Source organism: Colletotrichum acutatum (assembly GCF_030867785.1).
Source record: "Colletotrichum acutatum strain CBS 112980 chromosome Unknown BDZ83scaffold_21, whole genome shotgun sequence".
Classification (NCBI taxonomy): domain Eukaryota; kingdom Fungi; phylum Ascomycota; class Sordariomycetes; order Glomerellales; family Glomerellaceae; genus Colletotrichum; species Colletotrichum acutatum.
Genome location: NW_026849015.1, coordinates 270,706 through 293,785, shown reverse-complemented (window position 1 = coordinate 293,785; position 23,080 = coordinate 270,706). Strand labels below are relative to the sequence as shown.

The 23,080-nt window shown below is 49.9% G+C and overlaps 9 protein-coding genes across 9 annotated transcripts; 2 read left to right on the top strand and 7 right to left on the bottom strand.

The window, feature by feature from the left end:
- BDZ83DRAFT_749678 (major facilitator superfamily domain-containing protein) lies at positions 1-1,783 on the top strand (the record flags this gene model as incomplete). The annotated part of the gene is made up of 6 exons (XM_060513796.1): positions 1-284; positions 337-459; positions 517-643; positions 695-1,142; positions 1,203-1,602; positions 1,657-1,783. The coding sequence occupies 6 exons, from the start codon at positions 1-3 to the stop codon at positions 1,781-1,783; spliced, it is 1,509 nt and encodes a 502-aa protein (XP_060367936.1).
- Positions 1,784-2,474: 691 nt separating this feature from the next.
- Positions 2,475-4,174, bottom strand: BDZ83DRAFT_611363 (uncharacterized protein). Its single transcript, XM_060507655.1, has one exon. The coding sequence runs from the start codon at positions 3,721-3,723 to the stop codon at positions 2,518-2,520; it is 1,206 nt and encodes a 401-aa protein (XP_060367935.1). The 5' UTR covers positions 3,724-4,174; the 3' UTR covers positions 2,475-2,517.
- A 35-nt stretch (positions 4,175-4,209) lies between these two features.
- On the top strand, positions 4,210-5,869 carry BDZ83DRAFT_611362 (phosphotransferase). The gene has a single exon (XM_060507654.1). It carries the CDS (start codon positions 4,335-4,337, stop codon positions 5,715-5,717), a length of 1,383 nt encoding a protein of 460 aa, XP_060367934.1. The 5' UTR covers positions 4,210-4,334; the 3' UTR covers positions 5,718-5,869.
- On the bottom strand, positions 5,833-6,825 carry BDZ83DRAFT_571684 (uncharacterized protein; the record flags this gene model as incomplete). Its single annotated transcript, XM_060504430.1, has 1 exon — positions 5,833-6,825. One exon carries the CDS (start codon positions 6,823-6,825, stop codon positions 5,833-5,835), a length of 993 nt encoding a protein of 330 aa, XP_060367933.1.
- Positions 6,826-7,839: 1,014 nt separating this feature from the next.
- Positions 7,840-8,362, bottom strand: BDZ83DRAFT_749674 (uncharacterized protein; the record flags this gene model as incomplete). The annotated part of the gene is made up of 3 exons (XM_060513795.1): positions 7,840-7,896; positions 7,959-8,026; positions 8,077-8,362. The coding sequence occupies 3 exons, from the start codon at positions 8,360-8,362 to the stop codon at positions 7,840-7,842; spliced, it is 411 nt and encodes a 136-aa protein (XP_060367932.1).
- Positions 8,363-10,733: 2,371 nt separating this feature from the next.
- Positions 10,734-12,378, bottom strand: BDZ83DRAFT_649235 (uncharacterized protein; the record flags this gene model as incomplete). The annotated part of the gene is made up of 2 exons (XM_060510254.1): positions 10,734-12,056; positions 12,133-12,378. The coding sequence occupies 2 exons, from the start codon at positions 12,376-12,378 to the stop codon at positions 10,734-10,736; spliced, it is 1,569 nt and encodes a 522-aa protein (XP_060367931.1).
- A 1,097-nt stretch (positions 12,379-13,475) lies between these two features.
- Positions 13,476-14,557, bottom strand: BDZ83DRAFT_571753 (uncharacterized protein; the record flags this gene model as incomplete). Its single annotated transcript, XM_060504436.1, has 4 exons — positions 13,476-13,684; positions 13,736-13,803; positions 13,855-14,351; positions 14,408-14,557. The coding sequence occupies 4 exons, from the start codon at positions 14,555-14,557 to the stop codon at positions 13,476-13,478; spliced, it is 924 nt and encodes a 307-aa protein (XP_060367930.1).
- Positions 14,558-15,259: 702 nt separating this feature from the next.
- On the bottom strand, positions 15,260-19,605 carry BDZ83DRAFT_665822 (uncharacterized protein). Its single transcript, XM_060511090.1, has 2 exons — positions 18,975-19,605; positions 15,260-18,917 (listed from the first exon to the last, which is right to left on the bottom strand). Exons 1-2 carry the CDS (start codon positions 19,345-19,347, stop codon positions 15,589-15,591), a joined length of 3,702 nt encoding a protein of 1,233 aa, XP_060367929.1. The 5' UTR covers positions 19,348-19,605; the 3' UTR covers positions 15,260-15,588.
- Positions 19,606-19,931: 326 nt separating this feature from the next.
- BDZ83DRAFT_611332 (Alpha/Beta hydrolase protein) lies at positions 19,932-21,215 on the bottom strand. The gene is made up of 2 exons (XM_060507653.1): positions 21,193-21,215; positions 19,932-21,127 (listed from the first exon to the last, which is right to left on the bottom strand). Exon 2 carries the CDS (start codon positions 20,864-20,866, stop codon positions 20,015-20,017), a length of 852 nt encoding a protein of 283 aa, XP_060367928.1. The 5' UTR covers positions 20,867-21,127; positions 21,193-21,215; the 3' UTR covers positions 19,932-20,014.
- Between the last annotated feature and the right edge of the window lie 1,865 nt (positions 21,216-23,080).

The window sequence follows — 23,080 nt, the reverse complement described above, 5'->3', positions numbered from 1 at the left end:
ATGGCCGATGTGTTGAAGCATCACCTGATCAAGAGCGAACACTCGACAGTGGTTCTCGTCCCTCAACCATCACAGGATCCGCACGACCCTTTGAATTGGAAATCGTCATGGAAGTGGTCTACATTGGGCGCGGTCTCTCTGATGACCTTCTCGCAAGGCTTTGCTCCATTGTCTCTTGCGTCCATGTTTCCATACCTTATTCGAGACTACAATAGCAACCTCGAAGACGTCATTCAGTTTACGGGCGTGACCATTCTATTGCTCGGATTCAGCAATTTCATTTGGTGAGACCACAAAAGGAAATTTACTCTCGAGGCCATGGCTGACTTTCTCAAGGGCTCCGATTTCGTCCTCATTTGGTCGACGCCCTGTCTTCATTGTTTCGCAGCTAGTCTGCCTTGCATCGCATGTTCTTAGAGCGAAAGCTACAACGTACGGCTCTTTCATGGGTGCCTGCGTGTAAGTCCTGCTTCTTTTGATCCTAAATTTCGAAAGTACATGCTGACTGTATTGCAGACTCAACGGTATCGGCGCCGGCCCTTCAGAGACCCTGCAACCGCAAGTCATCGCCGATATTTACTTCTTGCACGACCGTGGCCGCTGGAACACGCTATACTGGGTTGTTTATATGGGATCTTTGATGGTGGGTCTATCATAAAAGGCAGCAGGAAGTATTCGTGGCTAACCTCTTCAGATTGCGCCGGTTATTGCGGGCCCAATGGCGGATCATGTTGGATGGCAGAACTTTTGGTGGCTTAACGTTGCGCTGACAGGTGCCTCCATTGTCTACGCCTTCTTTGGCTTCCCGGAGACAAGATGGATTCGTTCTCAGCCAACTCAGGACGCTGTCACAATCGAAGTTGCCGACGAGACATTGAACCCAACCCGGACCGCGGACATGGACCCGTACCTTGGCAAGGGGACACCCTCTAAGCAGCAGTGGTACCTTTTCCAGCGCAACTCGTCGCCCCTGAAGACCATCTGGTTCGACCTCTGGACTCCCTGGAAGCTCTTTGGGTTCCCCATTGTGGTATTTGCATCGTTTGTTGTGAGCTGGAGCTGCAGCAACTTCCTCATCCTAAACCTCACGCAGTCTCAAGTCTTCGCAGCACCCCCTTATAACATGAGTTCTCAGTCTATTGGTAAGCCTCCTGACCCCGGCTCGGCATCCCAGCATCGTTATGACAGACTAACTTTTGTAGGCTTTACCAATCTAGCAGTTCTTGTCGGTGCGCTGATTGGACTCGTCACCGCTGGCCCCTTTAGCGATTGGGTCTCCGCCCGCGCGACTGCTCGGAATAACGGCATCCGAGAGCCTGAGATGCGTCTCCCTGCCATGATTCCATTCGTAATCATCATGATATTTGGTAATATCATCACCGCTATTGGATATCAGAATCACTGGTCCTGGCCTATTATCGTAGTCCTCGGCTACGCGAGCGCAGGCATCCAGGTTGCTGCTTTGCCCAGTATCGCCAGCACCTACGCCATCGACTGCTACAAGCCAGTGACTGGTCCTCTCATGGTTGCCATCACGGTGAACAAGAACGTGTGGGGATACGGCATGGGCAAATTCATTACCCCTTGGACAATACAGGCAGGGTCAGTCAAGTCTCTCTCTTTTGGCCGATGCCATATGCTGACGTGAACGTGCAGTTTCATACCGGCTTTCATGACCAACATGGCGTTGACCGTCTTTTTCTGCGCTTGCGGGGCAATCTTCTACTTCTATGGCAAGACGTTCCGCAGGTGGACTAGGAACAGCACCGTCCACAACTTGTAGAAGATGGGGGATTTATGCTTAGATGGTGACCTAAGTTGGGCTCTAGAAACTTGAGTGGTTGACACTCAGTAACATATTGCAATACAACGATCGAATGGTTTTAAGTTGCTAGTTACCCCGTGTCTTCGAAATGACTCTCCGACATGAAGTTTGTAGGGTCCCGTACAGCCAACTAAATAATTATGGAAGCCGTGTAGGTTCAATCACAACCAATCAGGACAATTCCATCCACTGGAGACTGTGAATTATAATTTGCCGTCTTTCACCTGGCCTTTTCAATGGCAGTGAGGCAGATGACATCATTTGCGAAATTGTTCTGCCAGTGATACTATTGCTAGCGAGAATTGAGAGGAATATTCAAAATTACCACTCTGACCAGATCAGATGACCATGTCAGACATTACACGGAGACATCCCACGGCCATTGGCATATACTTGGTTATGATGACCTCGGCCGGAACCAGTTTGTCGGTTCATCGGCTATAACGGCAGCGCTGCTTCGCAGGGGGTGCTATTGCCCGAGGTTGTACAGATCACGGCTGGTCGCGCACGTATTACGAAGCAGTGGTGAATAACATCTTAGCCTACTCTGTCCGACGTTAGCTTGGGACCATTGTCTAATCTTTCCTGGCACCCGTCCTGATTTGAGGAGGGAAAACACAATTCAACAATGAGCTGGAGCATGCTTTGAGAGGGTAACAGTGCTATTAATAGATCATAAGTTATGCCTGGATTCATGCTTGCTCTGAACCTGCGTCACTATCGCCGCTATCGTCCTCTGATCCATCAACTTCATCCTCGTCTTCGTCGATGTCTTTTCCCGAATTAGTGGGCAGTTGGCTTATCAATCCATCAAGAATTGAATCGAGACCCTTCTTGACTTGTGGATTTGGCGTGGCATCGATGCGCTGCTTCAATTCGGCAATCCTTGCTTGAAGTTCTTCCCTGTCCCTTTGAGCAATATCAATATCCTCATCGGATTCATCCACCTCAGCTTCCACGTCTCTGTCAATGCCTTTTCCGAAAGCCTCTTCGAAGGCGTCAGCCATGCCAATATCTTTGATTGCGAAGACAACTTCTTCGATCCCGCTCCATGTCTCTTTGTTCCCTTTCTTTTTCCCTTTTCTGTCGTTTCTCGGTAGCAGTGCTTTCTTCCAAGCCTTGGCTACTTCGGCGACTGGATTTCCGTAGGCACCACATCCCCAAGCACCGAGGACGATCTTCCTGATGCCCTTGAGCTGGCATATCCGAAGCACAATCTTCATCTTTTCCAGGATGAGTTGTCTGTCTTTTTCTTGAACGTAGTGGCTGAAGCCAGTGTCTTCATCTCGCTCAATTTCCGGATTTCGCAACATGGCAGCGCTAATGCAGTCCACGAACCATCGGTCTTTCTTCTCCAACACGTCGTCCGTATCTTCATCTCGGAATACCAGTACATCTGGTGTGTAAACGGCACCGAGCTCCGGCAAACGGTAGTACTCGTCTTTTAGAGATGGCAGCAGCGTAGTCCGCATACATAATGACTCTTCCTGACTACCGGCTCCGTTGACGAAGCCACCGCCGGGCGTCAGAGGTGAAGCCATGTTGAGTATCGCGACCCGTGTCTCTTTATTGCTTACGTTTACCGGGCGATCCGGTTCCGCCTTCTCGGTCACCAACGCGTGAGCAGCTGTGAGAGTGTCGGCTACTTGAAGTCTGATGTGAAGTGCCCCATTGGTCTCCGAAACATCAGGGCCTTCTTTCTTGGGAGTTCGGGTCTCCTTGACCGCTGACTTTGGCTCGACGATCAGCTCAGCTGAATCGATCCCGCGCTGGGCTCGTGGGTGCGTAGGGAGCAGCGATGGAATTAGCTGATTGAGGGTGACCTTGGCCTTTTTGGCTCGCGCGGCTTTCCGAAAGGCCGCTGGTGGCTGCCCAACTGATGGCTGCGTTCGGCCCATTCTTCTTTTTGTATATGAGTCGAACTGGATTTTGAAGGTAGAATTTCATGCCCTTGGTACGAGAGCTGTCGACGGCGTCGTGAAGCCCGCCTTTAGTAGGTAGGAATATCTTGCGGTGGGGCTGAAAGGCACCTTGATGGCCTGGGGGCAGATTGCTGCGATTATCTTAGACTCCCCAAGCACGCGTTGTTCGCATCCTGACTGTTCCTTTAATCCAATGCCTTGACCGGTGAACGACGGGAGTCTCATGATGAGATCGTGAGAGTGGGCAAGTTCACGATGACGATGAGTGACATGTTCGCGCTCGGATTTTCTTCCACTTGCTCTCCCAGGCGGCGCCAGCTGTGAAAGCACGACCTAGGTACTTGGTCCAGCTGACGAACGCCGAGCCAGGATTTGCATGAGATATTAGGTGATTGATAACTTACTTTCAGCTGCGCTGATGAGTCCGGAATTTTGCTTTTGAATTTTAACTCTTCCAATTGGCTTTTAAAGTTTCCGAATTTACAAACTTGTGCAGCTGTTGCAAACTTCTCTTACTCTCTCATCGTGTTCATGGCAGTTTGAGACTGGGCGAAGTCATCGGGACCCACCTAGGAAACGTTCTCGAAATGGAAGTGGCGCTCACTGAACCTCATCAACTCTCATCCAACTTCACTCATCTCATCGCCCAGGCACCATTCGCGGGATTCAGCATCGCTAACGCTCAATTGGTACTTGCGACGGCCGCATTTTCTGTCACCATGGCGTCTCTCAAGCAGCCTCGTCACGTCGCCGAAATTATGCTCTCATGGCTAGGCCTTGAACTTTTCTCCCTCACTGAGCTTCAAACTCTTTGGGCGGGCTACGGCCACATCTGTGCCCTCACTGCAAAACTTGCCGATACCAATGGTGCCGCTAACTTGGATCAAAAGCCGCTACCTATCCGCCCAGAAGAAGATGGAACATATCGCCTCATCATCAAACTCATCTCACCGCCACGCGCCAAGGGAACAGATGAGGGCCACCTGCGCAAGATGTTAAGCTACGAGGTGGAGCAATATTTCTATCAAGAGATCGCACCGCGACTATCAGATGATGTCGCTGTAGCAAAATGCCTCGCTTCCACTCTAGATATGGACAATAAGCCCCGCAAGGAAGAGCTTGAGGGTCTCACCGCCACCATCATCACGGACCTGCGGCCAGATTTTCCTGTGGCTGGTGAAAAGAGATTGGTCCTCAACCACGAGCAAGTCAATGCCGCGCTGGACTGGCTGGCAAAGTATCACAGCAGTTCTTGGGCATCGCTGCCGGATGACCTTGGGCAATTCGTGCTGCCCCCGCTTGAGGAAGCGAAACGAAGGGAGGCCGGTGATGGCGTCACGGAGCCCAAGATGTGGCTGAATGGAGGTTACACGTACCTTGCCACCAGACGAAAGGAATATGGGTCGCTATGCCGAGACGACTATTCCGAATGGTCTTCGGCATTCTGTGACCCCGTCGAGGGTTCATCTTCTTCAATTGCCGAGCTAGTTGCCGACTTCCTCACACCATCTGCCAGGCCGTTTGAGACATACATTCACGGCGACGTCAAGTCCGAAAACCTCTTCACGACCAAATCTGGCGACAAGGTAGCTTTCTTCGACTTCCAGTACGCGGGACTTGGAATTGGCGGCTGCGATCTCGCCAAGCTATTCACCTGTTCGGTCCCCGTTGAGATGCTCACTCAACACGAAGACATACCGGATGAGCTAGCTATGGATAAGGGTGAGAGAACTATTCTGGAGAAGTACCGAAGTACTCTCATGAGCCAAAAGCCGACGGGCAAGGGGCCCGATAATTATGATTGGGAAACGTTCGTGCGACACTGGGAGACTGCTTTGGTGGATTGGTGTCGCTTCCAGGCATCTTGGGGCTTCTGGGGAAATACGGAATGGCTCGAAGCTAGAGTTAGACATATTCTTGCCGACCAGGGCTGGCGAGATTGGCTCAAGAAGGAGGCAACTAGGAACTAGAGCGAGACTCAGATGTTCAATGTTCTTTGAGAGATGATAGATCATAGAGAAGTCAAATGAAAGTCATTATTTCTGTCGGGCGGACACTCGGTGGCAAATTCTCAGCTTGGGATATCTATTGCACTTTTGCGCTAAACGGACAGCCGGGACCGCTCAACTGAGACATGATGAACTGCTCATAGGACTTGTCCAGGGCTCTCATCTCCTCTTTTCGCCTTCGTGTCTCTACCTCTGGCAGAGTCTCCAATCTTTCAAAAAATGGGACTTTGGGGTCGGGCAGCAAGACCTCTGTGACCAGAAACACTGCTCTCACGATGAAGATGACTATGGCTGCAAGTAAGGGGTTGGCCGGCTCGATGCGAAACGCGCTCAGCGTCGTCGGCAGAGAAAGCGTCCGGGGAAACGCCATGCCAAACCATCGCAGGCCTGGGGGGAAATAACGATAGGCAAAGAGATTGAAGATGGATAAACCGATGTATCGAGCTTTCTCATTGTACTCTCGAGGTGTGTTCTCATACGCCTCGCAGAATGCTATACACCCATCGAAATCTGCTGGGTAGTCCTTCACATTTCCTTTGCCTTCGACTTCGAAAAGAGGGCCCATGTCACGCCAGAAGTGGTGAGCAGCAATCTGCTGCTTTTCCGTAAAACCTGATAAACCAAGCCGTATCCTCAGGCGATGCATCAACACGGCGCTGAAGGTGAGGGTGTAGAGGTAGTCCTCATTGTGGGAAAATCTTCCAGGATACTGTCGGGCGAGGCCGGCGTGTAGCTGGTTGATTCTCTCAACGGCATCTCGGCAACGTTGATCGCTGGGACCATAGTACCACCACGCCATGTTGTAGTGCTCCGTCTTCTCGACTCTGTCGACGGCTTTATGGACGACTTTGCCGCCGTCAGAGCGCCATACCACTTCTGCTCCATGCAGGGGAATGACAAAGTTGGGGAAGGTAAGGGTGTAAATCAAGTTGTTGGCGAAGTCAGAAAGCTGGTAGCTTGATGTCAGACGCCATATAGTCTCATAGTCTGTTTCGGGATCCAAAGTGTCGATTGCTTTCGAGATCCAATGGTAACTGTCTTGGGAGATTTGAGAGTTCGAGGGGTTCATGATGCAGACGTTGTATTTAGATGATTTGGATCTCGGGTGTATGGCAGAAGCATTCAATGTCTCTTCTGCCATCGGTATCAGAAGTGGTCTTCATTCTATCTTATAACACGAGACAGAGGCAACGATGATCGCTTTCGGGGACTTAGGAGATAGGCGTGCTCCTCTCCTGAGAGATCGACTCGACTATCCTTAGCGACGGCATTGTTGCTCGTCCCGACCTCCACACGCGCTGCACCCCACAATATCCGCGGGAGCTTACTCGTGGCAAGGCTTGCATGGGACTTCGGATATAATTTAAAAGTCGCTTGAGTTAGAAATATGGTTGTATGCATTCGTCGCTTAAGTACAGGGCTCTTCGGAATTCCGACGAACCCGATTAGTCAGGCAACCACCACCGAAGGAACGAACCGTTCGGATGATTCTCCGACTTACCCCCTTAGTTCTTCTTACTATTGAATATCAGATCTGTCTCTAGTGAATAGATTCGTAGCCTAGAGCCATTGTTTTCGGGTTGACAAAATGCCCGTGATTCCCGACATACCCTGTAGGCATCCCTCCCAGAGGTACTAATATCTTAGCTCGAGGTAGGACATTTAGGCTGTGGGTACATTAGCCTACGATGTCTTAGTAATCCTTTTGCCGTCCGAGAAGGAAAAGCCACTCGTAATTGCTTGAACTATGGATGAGCATCTTGACCATGGAAATTGGAACTCGTCATCCTGACATCCATGATTCATGATTCATCCCGCATAAATCTAGGAACCTTGCCTAGGATTCATTCGACTTTGCGCGGATGTTATTCATTGGCAAGAGGTTAAAAGCAAATAAGTATATTGAAAGCCTTTGAAAGCTATCTAGCAGAGTAAAACCCTGATCGCGAATCGAACCCTTCTTGTTGCCTCGAACTCATACAGCACCTCTGTTCCTCCATTATGTCTCTCAGCAGACTAGTCCCGTTGTTCCAGATAGCTGACCAACCATCAAACTGAATAGGGAGATCTTCGGACTCTTTTTTTACAAAAGGCCAGAGATGGGGATGCAAGGAAGCTGAACAGCAACGAGACCGGAAGCCTAAGGTAATAAAAGTTAGCGAAACATCTGTACAATGTCACATTTTACTCGGCAGCACTTACGGTGTTGCCATCGGACTTGCAGCAGGCAACGTTCTGCTTGCACTTGCTGTTCAAGAGGTCGTTGGCAACTACTAATTGTTAGCGTTCGACAGAGACACTTGGTATCGGAGAATCTCACTTCCAGCTCCAATGGAGGAGCATCCATCAAGAAGCTTCAAGCCGCCGTTACCGAGGACACCACCCAAGATGCCGGAGAGGATTCCGGATCCCGAGTTGTCGTTGACATTGGTGTCGGCGCTGGCCTGGTTGCAGCAGCTGACGCTGAGGTTCTCGCCGCAGACGTTCTGGGCTTCACCGTAGGTGAGGGTGTCGAGGGTTCTCTTGACCGGAGCAGTGGTGCCGGGAGCGGCGGTGACGGTGAGGGCCATGGCAATGGCAGTAATAGCGGCGGTAGAGAACTGCATTTTGAGAAGATTGAGGTAGACTTGAAGGTCGGGATTTGGAAGTGGCAGATGATGCTGATTAAGAGGGATGAGGATTGCTGAAGAGTGAAGAGAAGATGAATAGATGAGATGAGTTTGCTGAGTGTGATGATGAAGGGAATAGAAGCCTTGACAGGAGGGACAAGCAATGCTCTTTATACATTTCGATCCTACATTTAGAAGACTTGTTCAAGAGATGCTATCCCCACACATGAGCATTCGAAGGACTCAGAGATCGTCAACACAGTAATTCCTTCACTAGTCTTTCTCAGACTCAAGGAATGAGGGCACCCAAGTCATCCCCTGCATTGGCAGTATTCCTTACCGTCTCAAGATGACTTGAACGACGGAGTTGTCTATGATCTACATTGATCCATAGCAGTCGCTCTAGTCATTCTGATTATTCAATTCAAGCATCATTCCGAGTGTTGAAGCGCACTCCACACAGCAACAATGTTGCGTCCCTTACCTTCATTCCACGTGCTGGCGCTTACTGCCGAGTGCCGCCATCATATCGAAGACCGCAAGGGATAGTAAGAGTATACCAGTATTCTATTCGACTAATATCGCATTCATGCCTTAGTACCCTTGCAAATAGGATTCCCATCTATTGCGGCTTCTAGGAGCATGTCAGAGCGCAGGGATCGAAGGAAGAGTGAACTTCTCCTTCTCATTCCAACCAGACCTATCCATCTTTGCGCGACTTTAGAAAGAGATCTACATGCAGCCGCGAAGGCTCCATTTTCAGTGCATCTCCGTATCGAACCGCAAGGGGCCGGCAGTCGGGAAGATCTCATCCATTGCAACCCGCCATCATGCTCATCATTGAGTGAAGTAAGGGTATTCGTACAACGGTACAGCTTGAACCTCAATCGAAGGATGATGTCGGAAATACGTCCTAGCGTTCTTTTTCAGCTGAGAGTATAAATCAATTGAGACATATCTAGGGTTCGATGAGAAGTGATAGATGCTTAGAAAGCTCTGAATGCCCCATGCAGTATTAGTCGTTAGATTCTACTCTTGGTATGACTTCCATAGTTGTCAAAGTTGTCGGCACTAAGACTCAAGATTAACGCATTCGGCCTGTAACTTTCTTTTTACAGTAGGCTGGGGTTCACAGAATCCCTGAAGATTTGGCAGATCTTGGCGATCTGAGGCTTAGCTCTGCCGAATGCGTTGAGACACCCATTCCCAGAGTTGTCGATCTCACTGTCTCAACTCTTCAACGTCTGGTCGGAATGGATGTGCACGGATGCCCAGTTACCGCAGGGCATTTTGGAAAATTTGTTATTGAGTACCGGCGTATCGGATCCAGACCTCGCCGGCGCAGAGTCAGAATTCTGCATGACCCAAGTTCCGTTTACCAGGCAAGGCAAAGATCTGCGCCATGTCCCTTGGAATACCGTAGGGAGACCTTCGATCTGACTCTACCGTAACCCAATTGAAGTCTGGCCGGGTATTGTGGTCTAGCTCACTTGTTGCTGAAGGAAAAGAGTCATTCTCACAAGGTGGTATTCTGCATCTCATTGGGCTAGGTCGAGTATCTTCACCTTATTAGGGGGTTGCCTCAATCGCCGTTGAGAAACGTAAACGGAAGCAATGAAAGAGTCATACTTATTTCAATCAATAATCAGCAAGGAGGAAAATTACTTGTGAAAACGGTTGGACCATGGGCTCTTGATGTATACAGTACGGAAAACCGAAGTTCTTGCATGGCTTGAATTCCTCAGTTTCATTGGAGGTCATTCGTCCAGAGAGAAGCAGTCCAGCCACCTGCCAGACTTTCATACAGGACACCCAACCTACTAAAGACAGGCTTCCAGAGTACTTGGCAAAGATAGTTGCATGTTCCCCCTTTGGATTTCGGAGGCGTCTGGTGGCCTGCTGATAGTCTGGAAATGCCAATTCCGGCGGGCAAATAGCTTCCCGAAACGTGAGCATTTCATTTTTTTTTCTCACTTCCCTGGTCATGGGAACAACGCGTGGGGGCTACGAGCTCATGGGAGCCTAAGGGTCGACGCCGCCTTACGGCCGTGTTTACGTCCGTAGCTATGCCGCACATGTGCAGTTATGCAACTGTTGGCAGCGCCTCTTATCTTCAGCCAGGCCAATTGCGATGTTACTCCGTCGCATAGTTTCCTCTTCCCGGGTTGAATCCGAGGACTTAGCATGTCGTTGGTGCTTCCTCCAACTGTCAGTCACGTCCTGCATATGCAGCCCTAAGAACCACTGGAAACGAAACTTGAGTAACCAAAATTGAGCAGGGGTGGTAACATGGAATTATTTAGTACACTTCCTTGCCAGCTCGTATCTTACAGTGGCTCAGTCTGACGCCGATAAGATGTACCCCAAGTCAGATAGATTCCTTCGACTCCTTTCCGAAGCGTCGAAATTCCTCCTCAATCAGAGCCCAGCTTTCCTTTCTCAAAAACCCCTGAACCCAGTAATTTCCAGATTCGTCCTTGCCGTAGATCATAAAAGCGTCACGGGTTTTGTCATCCGCGTTCATGGTGGTGCCCCAGAACATGACTGGTCTGACATGATCTTGCGCCGCATCCGCCGCAGAGTTCCCCACCACTCCAGTACAGGGCTTGTGTTCGCCAACGTCGCCCGAGGCAGCAGAGCTGATATCGGCGGCATCCAAGAATTTTGCCTTAGTCCAGTTGGAGCAGGCAATCACTCGGGAATCCCACCGCGCAAACAAGGGCATTGTGCCTAGAGCTGCAAACCAGTTACGTGCGAGACGCAGGAGACTCCGGGTCTGTACGTCGCTAGTCTGCTCTGTGATGGCTTGGCGCAGATGTTGAGCAATCTGTGCCGTCGTGGCGTTGGCAGCCTCTCGTCTGGATAGGACGGTCGTTGCTGGAAGGATCAGGTTCTGCAGGTATGGGCCCTCGGGTGCAAATGCATTCTCCAAACGCCGACGGATATCGAATACGTTGCATATTACTGCACTGCATCTCTTCCATGGTCGTGACGACATGACAAGGCGAGAACCCCAAGCTGTAATGAGGTCTCCGTCGCTGACGAAAGGCACCACCCCACCATGCGTTTCCTTGAGCTCCTGCTCGACTCCTTGGCGCAGGTGCCTCAGATAGTTGGCGGGCAAATATATGTGTCGGGCCTGCACGGTTCGGCGAGTCGCGATATCCCACACATATCGGGTAATGAAGGAAACCAAAGCAAAGCCCCGGGTTTGCTGACCTTCTAAAGCGAACTTTCTCTGCGAGACTTGCTTATCGAGGTCGTTTCCTGCGCTGTCAAGCACATCTCGATGAGTGCCCTGGAGAGGCTTCACCAGATAGCTCTTGCCCACTATGATATTTGACCATGCCTTGAGCAGCTCTGAAGTGCCCATGGCATCGGCAAGCGAGTGTGGATATGTGAGCCCTACTAGTGTAGCGTCTGCGAAAGATGTAACCTGAAGACAAAGCAAGGGCTCGTCGCTCTTCAAGTAATGGTTGGTATTCTTCGGTAGATCAGCGGGTGCAGCGAAGGACTTGAAGGCTGGACTGCCTTCTTGTAGAGATGGTATAGATCCTGTTGACTTGGGCAGCCTCGAAGCAAGAGGATGGGAATCGATGTTGGTATTAAGATGGTCGACGTGGGAAAACCTCACGGCTGGGCGTGTCTCGGTGAAAACGCGTGGTACATGGATCTCGAGTTTTCCTTCACTCTGCACGATTTCACGATGGCAGTCAGTACTGGCAAGTAAACGGATTCTTGATATCACAATGGACATCTTGACTTACATTGGCTCGTAGACGGCCTCCAATCTTACGCCATCCAGGCGTATGCACAAGTTGGAGTAGACTTTCGTGAAGCTTTCTAGCTTCAAGGACGTTGTCATAGCGAAAGGTATAGTTGAAAACGAGTTTTCGAATAATAGCCGCTTGATCTATGAAGTGAATAGGCAGAACTTCATCTTCGTATAGAAGACGTTCGTCTTTTGCCGATTCGAGATCATTGTCTCTCGTAAGCTTTTCGTAGTTGCGCATTTCAGAGAGGAATCCCTCAAGGCTTTTGAACACAATGTTTTGGGAGAAACAAGTAGTTCGATAGCCAGTCTTAGTGAGGACAAGCTTTAGTAAAAGAAGAGATTAACTTTCGACGTCTGGGATCGCTGTGAGTTGAACGGGAGGCGAGAATGCTCTTCGATTTATATGTATCCATCGAGGAGGTTGATTTCCGCCATCTTCCATCCTCGGCCGGGCTGGCTCTGGGGGCCAATCCTTCCTCCTTGATGTTGCCTTTTCCCAAGGTCATACGGACATTTCACAGCCATGTATCTTGTCACCATTTTGGGCAATGTCAGCCAGCCCAGTAGGGCTGATACATGTCAACTTTTGAAAATCCTCCAAACCAACGAGACTCGAAAATGACGAGAAGAAACATTTGGGTGTGGCGGAGAGACTCCTTATTGGTGTTCCTACGAAGTTATCGGCTAGATGCATCCAAAAGAGAAGGAATTCCACTTTGGGAATGTATCCGGTGTGAGTCTTGTCAAGTCGCCCCGCCCCCCAATCGTCAGACGACACAGCCTTGTTCCGCGCCGCATCCGTCGCTCATTGATCTTGCCAATGACCTCTCAGAATTGAGAGTGACTGCCTGGAACCTCCGGTTTGAGCTGGATTTGAGAAGGGTAAAGGCATGCCTAATAGTCTTCATACCGTGTGACGGACTCCTGTGCACTCTAATTTTCTGTGTGTGGGCGACTTTCTGCGGCTTTACTAGCTTGAGATAAGAATCGGCCAAGTGTTCGTATCAAGCAAGCTTGAGCAGACCGTAGTGCCCTGACTCATTTCTCTAGATCGATGCAATACTGTCGCGGAGACAAAGGATCCGATTAGATTATTAGGTAGTGCACGTCTGTCATCCACATATCGAGACGGGAAAATTCTGAATTATTGCATTATTAAGACCATGATAACATTCATCGTTAGTAAGAAGCTGATAACCGTCGTCATTAGGTCTGTATCCTGTTCCTGGGTTTGGTAGTCGAAGAGCATTCTGCCAGAGAACACTGCCCTAGGACATTCCGTTACCAGTCCTTCTCTTGACCTTTCTCACCTACTATAATGTGCGTGTCTTCGATTTACATTTTCCTTGTCTCCATTTCGTAATCATCCACTCTTGACTCGTGAGTGATTGGCTTGGTGAGCATTACGGTGTCGTCACCAGCGTAGGACTCGAAGCCCTTGATATTATACTTGGCGGCAAGCGGGCCGAGTTCGATCAATCCGGCAATGATGATACCAATGCTGACCTCGATGGCGGACCAGTTGAATACGGGGGCTGCATCGACTGCGATTCTTGTTAGCATTCGAAACCCAGAGTGAACTTGTCAACACATACGAAGTTGGTCGCTTGACCCCTTGAGTTTTACCAATGCCACCAGGCGGATGATGTTTGCGATCGTCGCGCTAGTATCCCTATTAGCAAACGCATTCCGATCACCTCAGAGTAGAACTGACAGGATTCCCAACCCGAAGATGCCGTAAATGTACATCTTCAGTCTCGAGTTCAGGCCGCGGCCTCTCATCATGATCCATGGTGAAACCATCAAAAGACCATCCAGGGTCGCCGTCACGATGGACAACGCATACCCCATGTAGAGCTGTCCTGTGAGAGGCAGGCAGTGCCCCTTGGCGTTCGCGTCCAGTAATCTCCATGCGAAATCAATCGGCTGGCACTGGACCAACAAATAGATGATGAAAGCAAGGCTGATGGCTACATCCAAGCCAATTGATACCCAGAACAGAGAAGTCAGAATCCTCGAGCGCGATAGTCGAATGAAGGTCAAAGCGATGCTCCCTTTCATCGCGGAGGTGAGTACCACGTAGATAATCTCCAGGAAAAAGAGTACTTTGAGAGAGCTGGCGATTCCGGGGAGTGTCGCCTGGAGGATGCTACCGCCGATTCCGCCTTGAACGCCAAGGACCAAGAGAGCGTACAGAGCTGCAAAGGCGGCCTGCAAACATAGCGTCAGATGTAACGAATGCATAAACCACGGATTGGAGTACGAACCAGAGCTGTAAGTAGTAGGTAGTCGTTGGGTCGGACATGCTTCGTGATGAAAATCCGAGTATACAGACGTAGACCGACGAAGAAGGTGTTAAGAAACATCAATATCGCCCCCACCACAATCATGACCATGCCCTGCTCCGCGATCGCCATCTTGACGGTAGTGAATAAACGTTCCAGTGATAAGTGGCGCGACTAGTGACGACTTCGGGGTTGTGGCCAGCACGCAGAAATGTCTGGTTCCCAGAGCTGACCGATTTACTACCGATGTGAAGGATGAAAGTTGTAGAAGTAAGTGTGAAGTTAACACCAAAGCGGCGATGTAAAGGGACAAATATCCAGCAGCGATACTTTGGGATTGCAGTTTCTGACATGAAGACACACTAACAAATACAAATCACCTCTGCAGCACAGATCAAGGATCTGGCACACAGATGGTCCCCTACATGAGTATGTAATTGGGGCTGAACAGTATTCGTATTAGAGTGTCGGAGCTCGCATGGTTTCGTGTGGTGTTTCAAAACCTGTAGAAATGGGAAACCAGTAAGCTTTCAGTTGACGTCTGACCGAGGCTGACACAAGCTAGATGGGAGGCCGACAGCAGCAGTTCCCTGTTGAAAACTGGTCAAAATGAGTAATCCATTCGCAGTAAGGGTAAAGATGGGATGAGAAAAGTACTGAAATACGAAAACCCGATACCGAAGACGGCAGCAGTACGTGCGGGCCGGTGCCGTGCTGCCGTAGGTGTTGATCCGTTCGCATTGATCGCCGGTGACAGGCACGGCACGGTGATGGAAGGCGACGACAAGCAACCACAAGAAACAACAGTCCAATCTGCATAGGGACGTTGGAAAATTCAAAACATATCATTTCACGAGTTACTGTTGATCAGAGGACTGAACTGCTGAGACGTGCTCTTACAATGCCATGATAATTCCCTCACATGTCATCTGAAATTCTGGATACTTCGTGTTCCAAAAGCTTGAGTGCGTCTTCAATCTTGTCGTTTATAGGCATTCCGCGCTTTTGAAGAATGCGATACCGACATACCCTGAACTACGGTGCTGAATATGACGATTTGTCAACATCTAAGGTACTAAGATGAAGTTTCCTCCGCGCCGGCACAGTAGCTGCTGATGGACGAAGATCTTTCAAGGTTCTTTTCACTTAACAGGCCAAAGCCTTCATTTTGTATCCCTGGTGCGCTTACCCCCGTGCATGTAGACAAACTCTTCATCGCCCAGTATTCCAACAGTGAAATGCCTAGCCTGATCTCGGGTTCTCTGAAACCAGCCCATTCTGAAGCTCAAGTCATCCATGCGACTGTAGAGGTCGCCCTTTGACAGTAGATGAATGCTCTGTGGTAGGTGGCTTGGTGAATTTGAGCCCTGAAGCAGGTTGACCATGGACGCCATGCTATGGAAACCATCCGGCGCCAACCCTTTCACTTCCATATCGAATAATCGCGGCATTCCACTAAGATCCCTCGTAGCGGCGGAGAGTACTGCCATTATGTTACACAGAGCCACTAAGCCCAGTACCGCAATCAAGATAAATGTGATTGTGGGGTTCTGGATTAAGCGTCGTTTGCTTCTGTCTATAATGGTTGCTTCAAGCGATGGGAGACCATCGGCAGGTGGAGGGCGATTTCTGGAATTCTCAGTGACGCCAAAGCGATTCTCTAAGTTGGCGAGCTGGGCACCAATGAAACCTAAGTTTTGTTTCAGACCATTAAGAACGTTGGATTCCTGGCTAAGATCTCCCAATGCGCTCAGTGGTAGTTGGCCGTATGGCTCTATCAAGACTGTGAATTGCCTTTCCATTGAACCGGCGAGCGGGTCGTTTAGGCTAACAGTTGGGAATGCGTCACCCGCCTGAAAGTTGATAAACTGAAAGTCGAAGTGAGGAACGTCGAATGGAGGATCCCAGAGCTTTGTAGTTGATAGATCGGGTTCCGGCGGCTTTTCAGGGTCGAGAATGTATGTACTGTCCGACTCCATGGATAATGACACCTGAGTACTCATCTCAACCCAGGTGTAGTTACATCTCCAGATGGAGAGATGATCAAGATCGTTTTTCTCTTTGTTGAACTCTCCCCAGACGTAAGTTTGGAATCGAAACGGAGAGTAAATGTAGTCAGGAGCGCTCATGTTCAAGCCAAGTTTACAAAGCCCGTTGATGGAATACGTGTTTCCTGGTGATTCGAGGATGTCTGAAAAGTATGAGCGGCCTAGCCTGTTGGTAGCGGTACTCATGGAGATGATTCCCGGGAGCTGCGCTCGGTTTCCGTTGGGACAATCGAACGACTCGACCATAAGGACCTCGAAGAACTTGTCCTCCTCGGTGTAGTTCCGGAATGTGATGTTGTAGGTGCTGGCGGGCAACTGCACACAGGTAGGAGCCAATTTGGCAGCCGGAACACTGAGCTGGATAGAAATATTTGGGGAAGCCTCTGTTCCTTGCAGTCCGTCGAGGACCGGGAAAACAAGATCATCGTAGGTGTTCCGTGGGTATGTCAAAGCTCCATCGCCCTTACGCAGGACAAGGCTGCTCAGCGAGTCTCGCGTTGCTGCGAAGGATCCAGCGTTGTTCAACGTCATCTGACGTGATCCGAACCATGTTGTCTGTCGCAGCTGGACGTTCGTAGAGCTAGGCACGGGGTCTATGGTGAACATAACCGAAGCTAGGGTTGTAAGAAATGCGCAGAGGAAGGTAAGCAACTGTGACAGCGTGACAGCCCAAACACGTTTTCGGACCGACCAGTATAATGCCCTTAGACCCATCATGTCAAGGAATGACATATCGAGAAGTCTTACGCTACACGGTCTCAGAGAAAGGCTTGAAAGTGTCGCCAAACCTCGATATGCGGAGTCGCAACATCCAACATACAGGGCAACACAGAGCATCACCAGTGCTGGAACCGACGTCCACAGCAGATGCAAATAACCATCAGCGTTTATAGAGGCAAGCCCTTCTTGCGTTTCCGACACACTTAAGGTGTAGTATAGCCCACCGATAATTCCAAGAATCAGGACAGAGATTGGCACTCGTGTCCATGTTCTCAGTACCAAAGGGGTGAACTCGCAAGAACTCCACTCGTTGTCGAGACCACGCGACTGAGAAGCCATGATGTTGTTCGACAGTCCCATGTTGTCGCGGAAGAACAGCATGTTTCCGAGAATCGTGGCGGGATCTCTGTGCCATACTGCCATCCTGTTTCTGTAGCGAAGCAGGACGATCACGGTCAAAAGAGCAAGTAGGAAAAACAGCGCTGTCATCGACAGTGAAACCCACTGGTTTACTGTCAGCCTTTCGATGGTGGCGACCGTTGTTCCGGTTCTTTGGGAAATGCTTTCTTCTCGTAGACGATAGTGGCCGATTAAAGGGCCTAAGATACTGCTCGTGTTCATGACCGCGTCGTAAAGAACATCATTAGTGAACAATGATGGATCAGTATCATTGTTCGTTCCCTTTTCGTTGAACTGGAAACCTGTAATGATCGGCCCAAAGATAATACCAGTCCCTGAGCCAGCCCAAAGTCCAGATGTTTCAGGAATGGAGCTCCCCAACAAGGACCAGAGATCCGCGTTGACGGTTGTCCTGGACCCGTCCGGTATGACCGTCATATTCGGGCTCACGCCGTCGTCAACTATCTCCACTGGGGTTGTCCAGGCCGTCGAGGAGCACAAAATCGCCGCAAAATTAAGAACATCAGGATGAGACGTATTCTTTGCTGACGGTCCAATGCGAGTTGCGTAGTACAAAGACTGGTTGTGTTGTTGTGGAAGGTTTGAGCACGGCTTTGGCTCATTGAGGAGGTTGTTGACACTCCAACTGCTCTGTAATGTCGTCTCGTTCGGGCTGGAATTGATCCACATCATTCGATCAGTGGTAATTGGGACAGGCTGATCACAGCCCTCGAACAAAAGACTGGCGTTGAAAGCGTAGTAACTTCTGGCGGGACCTGTTTCCTTGAGGATTGTATGCGAGTAGTCACTAAGCTTCAGACATTTCATCTCTGCAAAGTACCCATCGACAGTAACTGTAATCGGTTCCGTTTCTGTTCCCCGCCCGGAGCCCTGACGAGACGAGAACGTTTGATAGGCCCCTTCCTTTGTGACCCCAAATGGTAGCTTCATTTCGAAATTCTGCAGGGCCTTTGCAATGTAGTATGCACTAGTCTCTCTGTTGGACATCGCTGGAGTACTGACATTGAACGAGTCGAGCACACGAACATCGACGGGTTGTTCAGCCTGGAAGCTGACTAGGCTGTACAAACTAGGGGCAAGAACAATCTGGATCTTGATAAAAAGAGACACAACGGAGATGATGAAGACAAGGAAGTGTCTTCTCCGCAGAGATTGATAAAGAATCGAAGGCGACAGCATTGCTGTGTAGTCAAGAGAGCACCCGTCCCTGCCCATCGATGGGTTGTCGCGGTATGCGATCCAAGGCATATAGCGGATGGCCTGTAACTCGACTCTTGACCAGAAAATGGACAACAGAGTGAGAACTTGATTTGTTGAATGTCAGCCTCTCTTGACACAAAGTCTTCACAGTTTTCTCTTACCTGCTGTTGGGCCAAATCGCCAGAGATAAACAAGGCTCTGCCGTGTGGTGACCAGACCACTATTCTGCTGGGAAAACTGAAACATAACAATAAGAGAGACGCCGAAGAGAAGAAACAAAGCGGCGAATGCCAACAATGTCCCTGACCGAAGCCATGCTGGACACCAGGCTGCTGTGTGCCTAGTAATGTCGTCTGCGCTTCTGTCCTCGCCGCTAACGGATGATTTCGCTAGGAAGCTATCAAGCTCTACATCCCGTTGAAGAAGTGGATGCGTTCCAACGATGAAAGCGTTCTTGTTGTTCTCCGTAGAATCATCATCGAACAGACTGCGGGTATTTGTCGAAGACCGCGAATACTCCGACCTAGGCGCCATGTTGGCAGTAGTGGGGGTTAAGCTGCTGCCATGAAATCAATGGCTGCGAAAGTGTTCTTCTCTAATAAGTTCCTCTCTTTCTCGAGTTCAGCGAAGGCCAAGGTGTGACATTATACTGTCAAGAGCGGTGGAGCCTGATTGAGGCAAGCAAGATCAGAGTTTCAGTGATTGCCTGTTACAGTCGGGTGACAGAATTGTCTATATTTTATTCAAGCTTCTCTAACCTTCAGGCCAAAAAATTATCAAGGCGGGCTACTTTCTCCATATGATGATGGGCCTATGAGCGCCTCAATACTGAGAGACCCTTGTTATATGTGTGTCAATGTAGGGGCAACCCCCGGGAGCCTTGCATTAGTTTCCGACATTTCGACTTCAGCTCCTGGTATCTGTGGTGGCAGTTCCGAAATGTTTGGCGCGAAACGGGCGCTTAAAGATGACTGCATGATCCTTCGATGGCTAACGTGGCGGTTGGGGGCTAATTGGGTGCCTGATGCAACTTGCTTTAGCGGCCGGGCTCTTCATTTACAGCAGGAGCCCATTGAGTTTATCGTATGTTCGTATGTTCGTCTCATCAGGCGGTTTGATCCTCTGCAAGCTTCATGTACAACAAGTAGGTAAATGGTCTAAATGTACTGCAGAGTTTGACATTTTACTACTTCTCAAATATTCATGCCAGATATCCTCTCTGCCGTAACCACTCCTCGGCCATTGAGGGCCATTTCGAGACCGGCAACCCTTCAGTGTCCAAAGCGAAGCCGTGGGGCGCGTCAGCAAAAACGTGGAGCTCGACAGACCCCTCCGCTGCCTGCAACCCCTGCGCAAGCCGGTATGCGTTCACCACAGGCACCACGGGATCGCTGGCAGAATACACAATAAAAGTTGGCGGTGCCGGGCGCGAAATCTGCTGATCGGGGATGACAACATCGTAAAGCTCCTGCTTCGCCGGCGGCTCGAGGGGCGCCTTATTGGGGATAATGGTGTGCCCCTTGGCATTGGTAGAGATAGGTCCGTATCCAATGATGGCGAACTCCGGCTTCGGCACCGGTGGCCCGGAAGAAGACGCCCACGAAGCCGGGTACTCGGCCAGCAGCGCGGACGCAAGGTGTCCGCCGGAGGACAGACCGCACAACGCTAACCTCGCTGGCGCCGCCTTCTCTTCGATCAGACGCAACGCCTGTCTGGCATCTTCAACGGGAGCTTGGGGTCCTGTTTCTGCTGTCGGGAATCGGTGTACAAGTACAAAGGCCTCGAAGCCGAGAGAAGCGAGCCAGCGTGCGACGGCGACACCTTCACGGCCCACCATGAGCTCGATGTAACCGCCGCCACCCAGAATGAGCACCGCGCGCCCGTTGGGCTTCGTCGTTGGCTTATAGCCAAATAACCATGGTCTTGAGACTGCTTTGACAACTCCTTGGTCGATAGTCCCTTGTGGAAGGTCGATTTCAAATGCCCCATCGATGGGTTCGCTGTCCCACAACGGCCGTGCGGAGTCCGCCGCAAACAATGTCAACAGACTCATTTTGTGAGAATATTCGACTTCAAAACGATGTCTCTGGTGACAAAGTAGAAGGAAATAATGTAAAAATGTCGACCCCGCGTTTTGAGATTGGAGAGGGTCTACAGAGATGGGGTGATCTGTCCACGAGTTGCAATGAGAATTGGATCCTCGTGTATTTGAACAAGCGCTCGGTTTGCTTTGCCCCGATCAACCGAATTCAACGCAAGTCTGAACCATCAGAGAAGACAGCATCGTCATGCCAACTACTACGAGCAAATCAGTCTACGGAAGTCGTCAGTAAATCAGGAGCCGTCAAAATATCTTGGGGGACTCGATAATATCGGTACATCAAGATAGCATGAGGTCCCTCACAGACACCTGGATGACATGAGATGGGAAGATGGATTCGTCATAAGCACAATAGGACTCCCCCTCCAAATACTTTCAACGTCCCGCGCGTTGATGGGACCGTGGCTTTTAGGTACCAACTTGACGAATATCGTCGAGGGCAGGCCGTCAATGTACTAGTTGAATGGGATTTCGACTGAATTCCGCGTCATCGCCCCGAACGAGGGGGTTTATCCAGGTCTCGGCCTTCTGGGAGTAATCGAACTTAGCCCAAGATTTACCTGTGTTAAGACGTAAGCCTCGCAGTCATGATGAGCTGATCAAGAAGAATCTGGGCGACTTCCACATCGGTCCTCTGTCTAGATGCTAGCCAGCAACACTATACTCTATCAACAAGGACGCATTAGGCACACGGTCAAACCAAGGTGCAACGATTGGCAAGGGTTATACACCACACCTCCAACATTGCACAATTTTTTGGCGCCTCACCAGTAAGCTATCCCAGTATTGACTTGCTTATTTGCTGTTAGCATGCTTATAATTTCGAGGGATTCTCCAAAGTCTTCGCATTAGTTTGTCGCGTGTTCCAAAAAGTCGTTTAAAATTTCCCTCTACAGTCGTACGGCTACTGGTGTTCTGAAATTGCTAAACAACCTAGCTAAACCAGGAAAGACCCCAGGCAACGCCTGCAATCTCATGGATTGAACGCATACTGACGAAGAATGTTTCGATCCAGGGAGAAGCCCATTATATGGCATCGCTTCATTAAGTTAGATGTGATAGAAATAAGATTCAGCCGCCTGGGGCAACTTTGCATTTCCGGATGGTGGCACTCGGAGTCTGGAAACGAGACCTCTGATGAGGTCAGCATCAATGTTCACTGCGCCCTAGGTACGATATAATCATGGGCGCAAAACAGCTGAAATCATTGCACATTCATATATCAGTTTACCAGTCATACCTGATTGCATGGATGGAAGACAGTGTCACCTATGTTCTCCTCGAGGGATGTCTCTTCAAGACAACAACTTCAGTGAAACACACCGATCAGCGCGGTAGCGGAAGTATTTCCGAATTCCGCTCTCGCTTTGCGCGTATGGAACCGCCGGAAATTCCGCCGCCAGCCCTGCCATTCCACCTCAAACAGGCATTTTGGACACCGATGGCATTCGATCACTAGAAGAACCTTCGATCCGCGCCTGTCAAGGATTTCAGATCTCGATGATTTCGATGAGGGTCATATACGTCTGAAAGATCCTAACAGTCACATATGGTACAGAAAGTTGCATGCGCACATCCTTTGCAAGCTCTTCCCATCTTTGTTGGGATGGGCAGTTGCTACATGATCGATCTACCTACCTACGAGATATGCCTCTATATGGGCGTGTAACTTTCCAGTGATAAACACCATGTGTAACTGTTATTCTCATTTAGATTGTATCTCGAGGAACATCGACCTACTATGAGAGCTCTATTTCAACTTCAAGTTGCAAGACTTGTGGTGAGGTGAAACCCTGCGGACGCCGCCATTCCGCAAAATTTAGCACAAGACCATCTATCCCTTCCAAGCTTAGTCCAGCTGGCACCCGAGTCAGGTAGGTTCCTGCTCTTATCTCCGTCCCCATACGAACGTCCAGTAAGGTAACTGCAATTCTGAGTCAGTACTTCATGTTGTATTCCTGGGGAAAGAAGTGTTGAAGGACGAGTGATCAATCATGAACCCCCAATTAGTCAAATGTTGAACGCATCCCGGGAAGGATTTCGGGTATGACGCCGGCTTTGACGGATAGTGATCAACCCCCGCTGAATGCCACCCTACCCCAGAGATCTAGCGGCTTAAGTTTGCGGGGTGGCGGGGGTTAATGTCCAGCTAAGATCCTTCAAAAC